Source organism: Astyanax mexicanus, unplaced genomic scaffold (genome assembly GCF_023375975.1).
Source record: "Astyanax mexicanus isolate ESR-SI-001 unplaced genomic scaffold, AstMex3_surface scaffold_37, whole genome shotgun sequence".
NCBI lineage: Eukaryota > Metazoa > Chordata > Actinopteri > Characiformes > Acestrorhamphidae > Astyanax > Astyanax mexicanus.
Window position 1 is genome coordinate 1,323,217 of NW_026040047.1, and position 15,910 is coordinate 1,339,126.

General features: G+C 38.7%; 1 protein-coding gene across 2 annotated transcripts in view; it reads right to left on the bottom strand.

Annotated features, from left to right (window-relative positions):
- Positions 1-1,120: 1,120 nt before the first annotated feature.
- reln (reelin) overlaps positions 1,121-15,910 on the bottom strand; it is a 203,848-nt gene continuing 189,058 nt past the window's right edge. Inside the window, exons 64-65 of one of the 2 annotated variants that reach the window (XM_049473396.1) lie at positions 11,897-12,023; positions 3,270-3,355 (exon numbers count right to left, since the gene is read on the bottom strand). In XM_049473396.1, the coding sequence (XP_049329353.1) occupies positions 11,903-12,023 (121 nt within the window). In that variant the 3' untranslated portion in view covers positions 3,270-3,355; positions 11,897-11,902. Of the gene's footprint in view, positions 3,356-11,896; positions 12,024-15,910 lie in introns of both variants that reach the window. The other variant, XM_049473397.1, reaches the window with a different exon arrangement.

Genomic DNA, 15,910 nt, shown 5'->3' on the forward strand with positions numbered 1-15,910 from the left:
TAATTTATGTGTTTAGTTTTTTATTTATTCATCTGTACTTGAATTTTTATTAGTTCTACTACCTTTTTTACCTGTTTTTTTATTCCTACCCTTAAATTATTATTTTTACCTTATTTGTTTTATATCTTAATATTTTCTTTATTATTATCCTCTTTTTTAAATAATTCTTATACCTTATTATAATTCTGTTTTTTTTCTGTTTTTTTTATTACTTATTTTATTCTATCTACTTTTTTGTTGTTGTTGTTTCTGTCAATCCCTTCACTATGTAAATGCTCAGCTGCATTGTAAATGAGGGCCACCCTCAATGTACTCCGAGTTTAAATAAAGGTTGATTGACTGATTGATTGTATTCCGTTAAGACAGAGAAAGTTGCATGTAGAAGGATAGTTGAGTCATAACTAACTTCTATAACTATATTAATATATCCTTCTTAAAACCTTAGTTCTTTAAACAAAGAACTAATAAAACACGCAAGTCTCTCAAACCTAATAGTCGTTCTAGTGAATAAAAACACAATAATTTTTCTCAATAAATTAATTCACTGGAAAATACTGGCTCATTTGTTTCTTCTAATCAATTTTTCAGACTAAATTTTAGGTCTAACAAACTTTCAAACATTACAGTATTGTCATTTTGTGTTCCAAAAAAACCCTCTAATTTTCTAAGCCTTTATTTTTTAGTATTTCCCACGGCATTGGATTGAAGGAAAAAAGAGGAGGGGGTGTGAACTGGAGGGGATGTTTGGGCTGGAGTTCAGGCAGCTTTGCTGAGAACAAGACATACAGAAAGAGAAGTAAAGAGAAAGGAAGAGGAAGACGGGGAGGGGAAGGAGGTGGGTGTGAATTTGTTCGACACGCAGGTAAAGAGGAAGTGAGGGTTTATATAGGGCGGAGTAGGGTGTGAGGAGTAAAGGGCGTGGATCAATCCCATTCGTAGCTCTACAATACAAATTATGAAATTTAAAAAGTGTACTCTTGGCACAAGAATAAGCCACAAATCTACATAATTTACCATGAATCCACCAGAATCTTTAAAACATACATTGATAAGCCACCCAGTCCTTCCAGTTTACAATAAACGAATATGTGATCAATAATGCAAGACAGGAACACAAATATTTTCAGGTTTTCGAGTTTTGAACAGTTCTTTATTTTGCTTTGTCTTCAGCTTTGGTGGTTGGGTAAGAGTGTGTATGTGTGTGTGTGTGTACAGTATGTCTGTGTGTTGTGTGTGTGTTCAGTATGTGTATTTGTACACACACTAGTGACTGATATATTCTAGTTACACAGAGGGTGGAGGAGAGGATATATTTATATATATATATAACACAGAATTACAAAAACAAACACTGACGGGGAATCCCTCGCCGGGCTTCAGGTGTGAAACCGAGAGGAGGGGGGGAGGGGGCGGGGACATCACGAGAGGATGAGGTTGACAGTAGAGTTTTCATTCTGCAATCTGAGATCCTGACCCAACTGCCTAATAATTTAACACTAGAAAATAGCATACAGATTTCACACACAGTGCATTTTAAATGGGTTACATGAAGAACCATTTACCATAAAATTCTCTGGGGATCAACATATAAAAATGACTTTAAAAAGGGAACAAATATTAAACTTTTTTGATGCCATTTTATATTTTCCATTTTTTATTTCCATTGCTGAAGACTATATTCATCATTTCATCTCCACAAATGAAAATGATCAAACCTCAAAATATCAGAATTAGTATACACCAATGACTGTAGAAAAGCACAGACAGCAGCAGACAGTAGCTCCGCCCATCCCCATACGATTCAGTGAAAACCTAAACTTTCTGCATCTGTAGTATCTCATTTCAGCTATTAAATTAGAGCTTATGCTGGCACATTTTTCTTTTCTATTATTATTTACTTAAGATTACTGATCATGTTGTGTCATATTGTGCTGTGTACTCATTTTCCTGATTCTCCTCTAATTATTATCTACAAGCAGCTCAGGGGTTAAACTGGATCATAGTAGCTTCGGGTAATCTCACCAGTAAACTGAGCTAAAATGTTAATTGTTTGTTAATAAAAAACACAAACCACCCCTTTATTTGTTGTTCACTTACTGAACAAACTCTGCATCCAGTAGAAATACGCTTTGTTCTACACTCCAAACCATCACTCATTGGTGGAAACTTCACACTAGACCTTGAGCAGTTTGGACTGTCTCCAGACTCTGATCTCTTGATTTATAAATGAAATGTAAAATTTACTGATGATCAGTGATGGTTTGGAGAGTCATGTCTGTCATCTGCTGCTGTTGATCCACTGTGTTTTATTATCAAGTCTAAAGTCAGTGCAGTTTTGTTTTCCCACTAAATCTTACAGCACTTCATGCTTCCCTCTCCTGCTGGAAAATGAAATCTGAATCTCCTTAAAAATTGTTGAATTTTTTATTTTACAGAGCAGAGCAAAGCGGTGCAATAATGCAAATTTCATTTTCCAGCAGCACTTGGTACTTTTGGCAGTGTGGGCAGTGTGCCAAGTCCTGCTGGAAAATGAAATCTGCGTCATTGCACCGCTTTGCTCTGCTCTGTTAAATAAATGAAGGTGGTCTGAGATGCACTGGTCACCCCTATTTTGTCTGGCTCTCTCTCCAGACTCTTTTGCCCAGACTCTGGTTGCACATTAGACAAAAAACAAAAGGGATTGGAACCACAGAGTCCATGTTTTTCTACAGTCCTTGCTATAAACTAATAACCAAATGAACACCACAATCAAACTCATCACAAAAAGAACCCACAGACACAAAACAGTAAGAACATAGAACTCTTAGCATCATCACTGCTAAACCCAGTAACTTCAATCAACACATTTCCTCCTCGGAAAAGGTACAAGGTATCTTTCTCTCCATTGGCTCTGTTGAACTTCACAGCTGTTTCAGTCTCATAATCACCACAAATCATCATCAGTGATCTAGTATAACCTCACAGTGTGATAAGAGAAAGGGTAAGAGACAATGAGAAATCACGAAAATGAAAATTACAATAACAATAAACCTGAAAGTTCTTGGAAGGTAAACGGAAATAGAAAATGTGGCTGCTGCCTTCTCCTTCCCAATCACTCCGTCCTGGGAAGGTCTTGTTTAGCTCCAGTTTGAGAGGGAATAATGTTCACCAAAGGGTAGTGGGATGGTCTAAGGCTGATAGGAATCCACTGGTGGTGTCGTCATCAGTGAGAGGATGCATCTTTGAATGTGTGATTGCCAGGATCTCTTGTTCGGTAGGTTAGGCGCGTTGCTGCACTGCCCTCTTTTTCCTGTTGTAGTAGTGACGCAGCCCAGTCTGTCTGGCAAAGTTCATCATGTAGTTCTGTTTACGGGTGCTGCAGAGAGGGTCGGTAAGACAGGAGCGGGAAGAGGGGAAAAAAAAGAAAGAAAGGAAAATTAGCATCGATAACAGTGGAGGATTGTAGTACTCATTCAGAGTGTCTCTTTTATAGACCAAAAACCGTCTCACCAAGAAAAAGAATACAGAACAAAAAAACCCCAATTAAAATACAAATACAGGCGTCTTCCAGATCACACATAACCTCAAGCACCTTAAAAGCTCTGTTCATTTTACTTACTTTACTTAAACATCTCATAAATGTTCTTTTCACATTATATTCACATGGTATTCTTGAAATAATACCACTTATAAACCAATGCAGTGTTTTGTTTTCAATGGTGGTGACTTGCACTAATTGCAAGTAATTTACATCCTGTGTAGCAGGTGATATCTTTGATGTGTGTGAAATAAGAGTACAATATATATCACCACTGTTAATAACATACAAAGAAGAGCCCCCTAACCTATTTCTTTAGTTTTTGCCTTTTTTAAAAAATAAGAATTTAATTAATTAAGGGAACTAAAGCAATCCCAACCAACCTGGCCCTGTGTAAAAAAAGTAATCCTTTGTCAGAAAATCCGTTAAAAAAACACTGAGGGATTGTTTTAGTGTAAATGGGCAGAAACTGAGACATGTGACCAGTTTTCTTTCACAGGCAGCTGAGAACACAGTCTTAGAGTATGAACAGAGGCCAAGCTAGCATTTCACCACAGACTACCTCAACATGAAGAGAAACAGTATAAAACTCTCTGCAATGCTCTGTAACTAACAGATTTCTGCAGTGTTAAAGTCAAACATGCAGCCTAAATTAACAAATAAACTCAAACTGTATTATCACTAAAATGGAATAACAGGATTAGTTATCATCCTCTAACACTTTCTCACTGGTAACAGGAAGCTGTTGGAGGTTGTTTTTGGAAGCGATGGTACTGTACCTTCATAGCATCTCAGGCTACAAAAGAACTACCTTGGAGAGACATGTCTGTCATCTGCTGGTGTTGATCCACTGTGTTTTATTATCAAGTATAAAGTCAGTGCAGTTTTGTTTTCCCACTAAATCTTACAGCACTTCATATCTTACAGCTTCCCTCTGCTGAAAACAACTTTTATGGAGATGCAGATTTCATTTTCCAGCAGGACTTGGCACACTGCCCACACTGCTAAAACAGGTAATATAAGCAGCTGGTTAGATTTAAGATTTTGGTACCACAGCAGCATTTGTGAAAAAATAAGTGTTTAGGGAGAAAAGATGGATCAAGTATCTCCAGATCAAAGATGAAAAGACCATCCAGACTGTTCTCAGCAACAAGTCCAAAAGCTGTCAGGCTCTCTCGTGGTATGGGGGCATGTAAGTACACTTATGTGATGCAGCATTAATGCAGAAAAATACTTTCAGGTCTTTCAGAACAACACCTTTTACAAGGACGTCCATTCAGTTTTGAAATCAATGCAAAACCAAACAGCACAAAGGCATGGCTGTGGAAGAAGTGGTGAAAAGCACCCCATACTGTTACACACCTTAGCATGTCTTTTAAGTGTTGTAAAAAGGATTGGAAACATTACAAAGTGGTAAATGCATTCAGAAATGTGCTGCAGAACTAAAATGCAGGAACGGAAGTATATTAGCAAGTCAAATGAAGTTGAGCGGATAGAACACAAATGTCTTAGGTTCATACTGCCTGCAATTGCTGTGAATAAAAGTGAAAGGAAATTTCTTAAATTGCTTTCTCTAAATTAGAATTTTTTACACTGTCTCAGTGTTTTCTGATTTGGGGCTGTATTTCAATTATTAAACTTTAAGATTAGGCTTGTTTAAATGCTCATTTTAACTTTTGAGAGGATACAACAGAAAATAATTCATTTCTTTTCCAACAGTTTCCACAGACATTGATAGCTTCATCATCCAAAATATCCCCCCCCCCCCCCCCACAAACATACCTGAACACAGACAAAGCACAAGTCCATACAAAAAAATAAATCACACACACAATGATAACGCAACTAAGAAAGAAAACTGAGGAGATGCTGAGAAGGTTCCACTGAACTTTACGATCAACCAATATTACACATTCCACACCATTTCAGTCCATCACAAACCCAGAGATATGTGTGATTTTGACTGATTGTTCATTTAGAATTTGTTAACACAAGTCTAAATTCAACTACAGGAAAGTTGTTTCATTGACCAAAAAGTGATTATTATCATAATTAAGGTACAAAACAGGGTGTCTCTGCCCAAACTCTGCCCAAAGTGAGGAAGTCCATATGATGTATTTAACCTACAATTAAAGCAAAGCAGGAAAGAGTCACAACAGCCCTCACTGTGGAGAAGATCTTTCTCAAATAACAGATGATAGCAATTGATCAACAACTATCACAGACACAGGATCAAACGTGAAAGAAGGAGCTCATGCAGAATACTGTATGGTGTGTTCTTAAGTTACTGAGTGTTCAGTCCAGCTCTGCTGAAATCGAGTAACATCCACGTTTCTCTCTGCTGCTCCTTGTAATAAAGATTGATCATTTTTCACTAGGTGCAAAACGTCTTTTTTCCTTACAAAGTAATTGCTATTTATCTAAAGAACGGGCCTCAGTGAGAGACCTGGATATAGACATAGAAAAAATCAGAAAGCAGATGTGTTCAGAACTACACATGCTTGAGCTTGGAAACTCTCTGAGGCTTTGTTTTTTTTTGCACTTTGTCTTTCGTACCATTTTGTTTTGTATTGTATTGCTCTTTAACACTCCCAACCTTACTTCATTTTGAACACTTTGGGCCCTATTTTATTGCTCTGAAGTGACGCGGGCAGCTTTATTTAGGGCGTGTCGATTATTTCTTATACAACTTGCACAGCTCAAAACGTGCAAAAGGCATGTACTAATTTCTTTTAATTATTCATGGGTGTGTTTTGGCCGTAACATGAAATGAACCAATCAGTGTGCAAGATGTCATTCCCTTTATAAGCCAGGTGAGCTCTGACTTTGGCTGTGCGTTTATTCTGTGAAGGTGCACCAGCAACGCATTTAAGAGAAAAGCAATATTTTTATACTTTATTCTGCTTATTGTTAATGTAAAAGACGGATTTGCAAGGTGTAGAGAGTTTATTTGTGTGTGTGGAAGGAGGGTATGCACACTGAGCGTGCAATGCGCATGGCACTCCTGCATGGCTAAGATAGGATTGGGCTGTTGACTGTCGTCAGGGTTGTAATCAGTCAGTGGTGCACCTGTATTTCACACCACCAAAATAGAAACACCACCAGACCACCATGCCTACACTCTGATGCTATTTTAACGGCGTGCGCGCAAGGCATGAAAGTTGACTGTTGACAGGGTGTAAGATAGCAACGACCATCGCAACACATGTTGAGCAGGGTGTATTTTACTTATTTTACAGGTTTGTATTTTACTCTGTTTTGCAACATTTGGTTAGGGTTGCAACAAAGAACATAGAGAAAGTGCTCAAACAGCAGATACCAAAATAACTTTTGGAATATAATTTTTCTAAAACTTAAACTAAAAATACAAAATGTTGAATAAAAATAGTATGATATCGTGAATCGTTGTAATCGACCGTAATGTAATGATATTATTAAGACGACACTTGAGAAGGAAACACCCAAATACAGAAGGTTGTGCTGAGCTAACGGTGGATATCCAATCAACACCTAGAACGTTTCTGGCCACCAGCACCAACATCTCCTGCATGTTGTAGTGCTTTGCAAATACAGTTAAATGTGATTTACTTTACTAGTAACTGCTCTCTGTATTAGGCCAGGGCACTTTTTAGCAGGCTTCCACCTACACTAGAAAATCACTGATCAAACTCACTAAGCATCTTGTTTAAACACAGAAACAGCAAGTTCTGGACTGATTCAACTCTGTCCTTTCCTCTGCTTATGCTTTAGCATGAAGATCAGGGATATTGTGAGTGTGAAATTAAAGAGACTGAACAAACTGTAGTAAATACACTGTTTAGAACATTCAAAGCACCTTTTCAGACCAGCAGCTGTGTGTGATTGAATAGCATATGGGGGGAGATTGCGGCACTATTTGTTGAAGGGGGAGAGGGAGGGGGGATTAGATTGTGGTGCATTATTGTATATAATTTGGGGGGGCTATTAAAATGTAGGAGACTCCCTGATCTTCTGGGATGGGTAGGACCCCTGCATTCTACAATAGCAGGGTCAAAAACAGCATTGATGGATTGTGGTGAGCACTTCAGTCCAGGTTTAAATAGAGCTCCTTTGAACTTGTGCTAGTTAACTGGGGAGGAAATGAAAAAAAAAAAATAGCCAGTTTTAAAGAAAGGAAGCTCTGCAGCATCAAGAACAGCCCTGCACACATCTCACAACACTAGGTTAAATGAGCGATGCACCTTAACAGCGTGTGAATGGAGTACTCTGAAATGTGCTTTACACTCTAGAGTGTGCATCACATGACTTTATTTCTGTTAAAGTTGCAGAGAGCTGCCCCTTTGTACTTAATAGTGTAGAACACATACAGCCAGCAGCTCCTTCGTCATCCCTGATGTTTTTCATTTCACTCAATCGTGTTCTCTCCTTCTTTTATAAACAACTACTCCTCCTAGAGTTTTCGAGCTAGAACCACGAAACTTCCCATGATGGTAGAACTTATAGCGGAGTGTGCTTGTGCTTTTTGGAGCGATATATCGTAGGGTTTTCATAAAAACATGCGCACTTTTTCCCATAGACAATGAACTAGTAGAATTTTGGACGCCCATGTAATTTTGGAGATACGAAGACGAAATTGATGACTAATAGAACGTATCGAGTTCTTTCCAAAAATATGCTTTACGAAACGATACGACGTACGGTTTTCGTACAATTGTCGTATGAATTTTTCCCATAGAAATGAATGGGGGGCCCAGTGCTGGATCTCACACACGAGCAGCTCTGCACACAGAACCCCTTCTCTCCCCTGCTCCTCCAGTACTGTGAGTGTATGGAGGAGCTGCTGTATGGAGCAGCTATCAGTCAAAAGTTTGGACACCCCGGCACCCCAGCCAGGGCTTAGCAACCACCTGGACGTTATCAACTGCCTAGCAACCACTTAAGAAATTATAGCAACTGCTTAGCAACCAGTTAGCAACACTTTAGTAAAAACCTGAAAAACGTTAGCAACTGCTTAGAAACCACTTAGCAACATTTTGGCAACTACCTGGAATACATAAGCAACTACCTAGCAACAGCTTAGCAACCACTTTAAAAATTATAGCAACTGCCTAGCAACCACTTAAGAAATCATAGTAACTGCTTAACAACCAGTTAGAAACACCTTAGCAACAACCTGGAAAACGTTAGCAACTGCTTAGAAACCACTTCAAAAAATGATAGCAACTGTCTACCAACCACTTAGAAAAACCTAGCAACCACCTAGAATACGTTAGCAACTGCTTAGCTACACCTTGCCACCACCTGCAAAATGTTAGCAACTGCCTAGAAACCACTTAGCAACACTTTAGCAACTACCTGGACTACATTAACAACTGCCTAGCAACACCTTAGCAACCCATATAGAAATTATAGCAACTGTCTGTCAACTGCTTAGCAACACCTTAGCAACTATGTGGAATATGTTAGCAACTGCCTAGCAACCACCTGGAAAATGTTAGCAACTGCCTAGCAAACCACTAAGCAACACCTTAGCAACCATCTGAAATACCTTAACAACTGCTTAGCAACAACTTAGCAACCACTTTAGAACTTATAGCAACTGCCTAGCAACCACTTAGCAACCACCTGGAATTTGTTATCAATTGCAATCAATTCTGGCAAATATTAAATTGGGAGTACATGCTAAATCTCAAAACAATAAAAGGTGGCACTTCATGAAATTCACAAATAGTTGACACTTTTTTCAAAAGACCCTGTGCCAAGAAATGAATGACAGCTTTCCAGCACTTAGTGTAAATGACAGAAGTATGTTTCATTAGTTTGACTCCATGCTGCACATCCCATTAAAAACAGTGTTTAAAAGCGCAGCAGCAATTTCTCAGTGTTCTGCGTTAAATCAGCTTCACCCTGCACAGATATACAGATATACACACTGAAACACACAATCTTCTCACTATAGAATTACTTTCTTGCTCCTGTGCCAGACAGCTCTGACCAATCAGAGGAGATGATGTGCTTGCGTGCTTTTATTGGTGCGCATTTTAAGTAAAAAAGAATAATCCTCTATTCAATTTATAATGCATTCTTTATTCCAGCGCCCCACGTCGCATTTATCTCCCCTCAAACATGCAAATATATACTAGTATTTTGATGTACATTTAAATATCCACAGTAAAAACTTGCGTCTTAAGAAGAATATGTGAGAGTAATTGCAGTTATTCACAGAATATTGTTGTGATTAATCGGATTACATTTCTAATTAATTAACACCACTAATAAACACCCATTTGTAAGTAACATGTTTAAACTGCTAAAGTGTCCTTTTTGTTTGATTGTGTTTGTAGTGTCATTTTCTGCTGTTGTAAATGTAATTACTGTGTTGGGTGATCATGTGTGGATGTTTAAGCAGGTTTAAAATATAGAATTAAATCAGATTGAATAAAAACAGCAATGTGTGGTACACTGTTTTAAAAAGGAAACATTTTATGTGTGTTACTTTGAATGTGCGCAAAGCTTTGAACAAATTTGCACGTTGATGGATTGGATGATGTGTGTCGGTTTCTACCAAAATTTACCAAACTGAGCTCTCAGTGTTTTATATTATAAATTGATTTATCACTGCATTTGTGTCATTTTGCAAAAATGTTAATGAATAATTTATTCTGGCAGTTATCAGCTTATGTTAGAAGTCTGACAGTTTATATACTATGTTTAATATTGTAAACCAGGGTAAGCCTGGTGAAACTTTATTATTTCATACAGCGCTCTTCCGTGGTGCTTGGGGTTAGAGGTGAAGAAAAAGAGTAAAAAATGGAAAAAAACACAGGAGTGGAGGTACAAACAGGTTGCAACAGAAAATGACAGTGAAAAAGAGACAGTGTCACAAAACAAAAACATGGTAAAGACTGTTGAGGTTTCTTAGCCTTTCATTGCTTCATCCATCCTGCAAGTGCTACCAGTGGACCCGGGATGCTGGAGGGGCAGGAGAGGGTGGATAATGGAGGGTATGAGGGCAGTCTGAATGAAGTCTTGAAATATGACCTTGGAATAAATGAATACTACTATACACATTCCAACCACTGCACATGGACACAGCCTCGACTACCATAAAGGATGATGAATAGTGAACACTGCCCTGCTAATGGTGACCTGATTGGTAATGACCTGGTCCAATACACTACTGCTACAAGCCCCAGCTAGTGAATTGGGACACGGCCGGGAGATCAGGAGCTCAAGAATGGGCGGAAAAACGAGAATGGGCAGAAACTAAAGTCACGCCAAGCGCAACAGAGAGGCGACAGGGGAGGGATATAAACAAAAGCTCTCCAGAGAAGCATTTTATTTATTTATTTATTTTATTTTAAATAGTTTATTATAGTTCAAACAACCTTATGGGCCAGATGTTTCACGCGGGCCCCCTATTGCTGACCCCTGATGTACATAATCCCACTGGCCACAATTAAAAGTGACAAGAAACTGGTTTCAGAGCATGATTACATGATCATTACATGATTTGGGATTAGTTAAGGCAGGGTTTAGAAAGTGTTTTCCAATTCGAAACAATAAAAAAATTATGAGAATTTGTATACAATTTAGTGTAAATTTGTTTACAATTCTATCCACAACTTTACAGTGTTTTTGTCTGTACAGATCGAACTGAGGGCGCCGAGTGGCTTGCCGTCAGCTCCCAGAGCCTCGAGTGAGCACAGTTGGCCTTGCTCTTTCTGGGTGGGTACAGTAGATGGCGCTCTTTCCCCTCATCACTCCTAGCGTGATGTTGATCAGCATAAGGCATCTGTGAGCTGATGTATCAGAACCAAGTTGCTGAGCTTTCCTTTGAGCGCACTGTGATTCTACTCGGAAATGCTACATCAGCAGCTGTTCAGTTAGAAAAGAGGCGGAGTCTGACTTCCCATGTATCGGAGGAGGGGTGTGCTAGTCTTTACACATCACTAGTGATAGGGGATATACAGCTGAATGGGTGGGACAATTGGCCTAGTGTGTCACCAATCACAAAATCAGCCACAAACTCACTCAAATATAGGAAAAAAGACTGCATGAAAAGACGGTTGCATGAAAATGGTTGAATGAAATGTTCAAAGATGTGATTGTTAAAAATAATTACATATGAACTTCTCTTATAAAATACTGGAAAAAGTGCATTTGGAATGGGCATGCATGTCAAAGACACAAACTTTTATCACCATTATATTGCACTTTTTTCATTAAATCTACAGCCTTGTAATGGCCACCCTACAGCTCGCTGTCTGCAGAGTGTGGGTAGACCTGAAGGGTCAGGTACATGGTTAGCGATAATGAATGGTGTGGGATTGAGGAGAGGCTGAAGGAGGCACTGGGCTGTATTTTAGGATAAACAGATCTTCAGTATAAAGCACTTACCTGACTCTACAGCCATGTGAGGGGAAGCAGAACATAGAAGAGAGCAGAGATTAGAGCACAAGTGAGGGAGGGCATAGGGGGAGCGCTGCTGGAGTGCAGAAAGATCTGGAGAGGAAAATGAACTGCCCTGGGAGAGCAGGACCACACAGTGGAGAGAGTCAAGAGATCCAGACCCAAACAGGAGAAAGAGAGAGAGAGAGAGAGAGTAGTGATGCAAAGATAGAAAAAGAAAGAGAAACAAAAAGAAAGGAAGAGGCAGAGTAAAAGGAAAAAGACAAATGAAACAAACTGAGCAATGTGGGGGAATGTTACAAATGAAATAAAGAATGAGAAATGTTCAGAAATAAGTAAACAGCCCGGTATATGGAAGCACTTTGGAGGGGGTTGAGTAAAGAAACTGTTGGTCCAATCATGGCAGCTAAATAGATCAATAGGGTGGAGATGAGGGAGAGAGGGGGAGCAGTGCTGGGATCTAATTTAGTAGAAATGCTATTGTGAGAGGAACAAGTACCTACAGTTGGGGTTAGCAGTTTACATACATTCATTATGTTCTATAATCAACACATGGTCACAGAAACATAGTTGTATATTTGACTACGTTTTGGTGTTACTGGTAAAGTTCAAAGGGTTCTCTGGCACAGGCACAACTTTTAGCATGAAAAAGTTGCATGTTTAAGGATGAAATACTCTGATGTGTATGCATCGTTATTCACAAGTAATGAAACCTCACATATTGGTCATTTGTTTGGTGCAATAAAAAGACGACATGTGACTCCTCTTAGATTACTTTAAATTTGAGATACACCTGCTTTTAACTATGTGTTTGTGTACGCATCCTGTATCTGTTTGAAGAGTTGGTTTTGCCTGTCCTTCAGAAATTAACGTGATGCGGAAGCGAGGTGCAGTACACAGAAAACCGCTATGGGCAGTGGAGCTTTCAGCAGCTCCTGAATGACGAAACGCTTTAAAAGATATGCTTGCTAGAACTGCTGATGATAGATCAGCATTGCTTTAAAAGTCGGTGTGGAAATGAGTAAATCGAAATGGAGAAACAAATCCTAGGCCTCTCTGTCCAAACATTGTGAAAACATCTCTAGTGCCCTCTAGTGGAAGCTTCCAGTAATATGCGTAGCACAGAGGCAAGCATGTGAACCATTACGTTCACAACGCAGCTTGTTGTTTTATGCAAACACATGGCCGAACAGCAAGTACATTTGTAACCGTAGCGTGAACTCACAACAATTTTGGTATGACAATTAGGGTATGACAAAATAGCAAAAGGAAAAAACACAGTGTGTTGTCCCCTGAAAGCCCCACCTCACAACACACACCATCCGCTTTGTACAATGTATTTATTCCAATGCTCAGTGAAACAGTCCCAGAGCTTTTTTCCGTCCATGCGGTCTGCTGCAAACTTAAGTTGAGTTTTAAGGTGTTGATATTAAACAGTCCAAGCAATTGGAAATCTTCAGTGCCCTTCCCTATCATCAACATTGTACCTACTAATAGCGGGACATGTATGCGTTACGCTCAGTGATTTCAGTCCATTTGCTAAGAAAACTCATTTAGCATGCAACATGGGACAATTTATTAAGCTGAATATATTTCATACATAAGAAATGAGGTAAATAATCCTGCATTTATTTGTGGTATAAAAGGCATTAGTATGGTCAATGAATTGTATGCATTTATGATCAGACTGCGGGCAAATCCGATTTTTTTCTCAGGTCAAATCTGATCTTTACATGCCAGTAACATGGCTTGTCCCACATTGCTAACGCTATGTTAGCATGCCAGGTACTGGTACATCACTACTGCAGCATTAGCAGTAGGTATAAGGTAGAGAGTGAAGGTATAGAAAAGTATTTAAAAGTTTACATATTAGCACCAAAACACTGGAACACTGCCATACCAGCTGCTGTCCCCCCAGAGCCATCCTCCACCTACTGAACACTGTGCTCAACTGTAGACAAGGCAACTTCTCTCCTTATAAGGGGTCCAAGTAAGAACTCCATAGTTTTTGAACCCTATTGTTTTTCTTCTTCCTTATCTTTTTCTCTGATCAAACTAAATACGTGGACAAAACCCTCATACACACTAAAAACGAGCTCATATCACAAAAATCCATCATAAGCACTTGTGGCTTATTGTTTAAAACTTCACAGACATGTACCCTAGGAGCATCATAGACATCTGTCAAATATTTTAACTGTGCTACTATGTGCTGTCGTTTACTAGTATCTATGAGTCTGATGTCATATTTAAGAAAAAAAACATTGCTGTCATTGACCAATCAAATTTCACAAGCTGATCACTGTGAAACTTTTACATATCTCCATATATAGACAGAATTAAAGGTTTTTTGGAATGCTTTACTTGCCATAAAATAAAGTTTTCGAGGACACCACCTGTTGGTTGAAATGTGACTGGGAGTTTCCTATTGCTTGGCATTTAGTCTATTTATGGATGAAGTCCCACCTTTCAACCAATCAGCTTGCTGGTAACCCCGCAAGAGGAGGAGGGTAAATGTGGCACTAGTGGGGAAAGGAAACGATTGGGGTTGGTGGATCGCAGTGTAAGTCAACTGGGGAGCGTCAAAAGTGGTGACCGTAATCAGAAAAACTGCACCACTCGCTGGCCAACAGCAGAACTGAGCTGTTATATAGAATATATTTATTCCAAACAACTGCTGTAGAAAACCCAAATAAATAAAACAGTAATGCAAAATGATGTATTAAAATTGCGACAGATGATTTTCAGTTTGAGAAGGCTGACAGAAAGCTTTTGGACGGTTGAGAAAACATTAGTCTGGAGCCCTGAAAAATTTTTGGTTCATACAGTGAATCAGCATTGCAAAATCTCCAGCACAGTCAGCTACAGAACCCCTTCTTTAAAAATCAACACAATGTTTTTATCAACCTCAGACCAACATTCCTAGTCTCAGGGTAATAACGCCTTCATCTAGTCACAGCCACATATGTTAAAACAAAAAAGTGCTCCTCTGTTCATTTTGATAAGTCCCTCAACACTGATAATCATGTTCTTATCTTAACAACAGATATAGTTATGATATACCTATGGATATTACATGTATTTAACATGTATTTATCATGTGGGATCAGTGGGAAAGGGTGAAGGATGATTAACAGTCTCAATAAGAATGTGACTGCATGTGTACAGCACAGCTACCAATCTGTACAAGCCTGAACACTTGACCCATACAGTGAGTGTGAGAATTCGGCGGGGCTTTTATGCTGTAGGGGAATTTATTGTCCAATATTAATTTGTGAGCCGTTAGAGCAACATGCTACTTTTGTTAGTGGTTTTCTGTGGCAGTAGAAAAATCTTACAGTCATTTTCAAGTGAGATGTGTTTCGGTAAACATTAGTTAGAAAAAAAAAAAAGCACCAAATTTGACATACTAATAGTGAACAGCTTGTTTGTCCTTGTAGCGTTGAGCACCCGTCATAAACAATAAAAATACATTTAAGAATAAGAATATTATGGCATTACTAGCTACTACTGTAATTACTGTAAACTGTAACTTTAATGCAGATAAATATTGTCATATATAATTAATGTGGCCTGCAGTTGGATTATGCTCATTATATAACTTACACCAAGTTACACCAAGGACAGTATTACAGGACCATTGAGGAGGTCACAAACACACTAAAGCTGAAGCTTATCAAAAATAATGCAAATAAGTTTAAAAGAACGGCTGATGAGCGAAAAGCATTCAAGGTTTCTTATTGTTTGGGAGCAAATTCAAGAGGTAAAAGCATGAACCTAGAGGACTACGGGTCTAAGGAAATCTTATCTCAACAGACACTGAGAATTCATGCACTTCATCTGCACTATGACTGTAAAATCTGCCATGATTTCTGAGATACTCAGCACTGTTTCATGCACTGTTCTAATAAAGAGTTTATGAATGTATCACAAGCAGTAGGAGATCTATCCTCTAGCTGGTGAAAGGGCTTTACAAACAGCAAAATATGGTAAAGGCAGTGA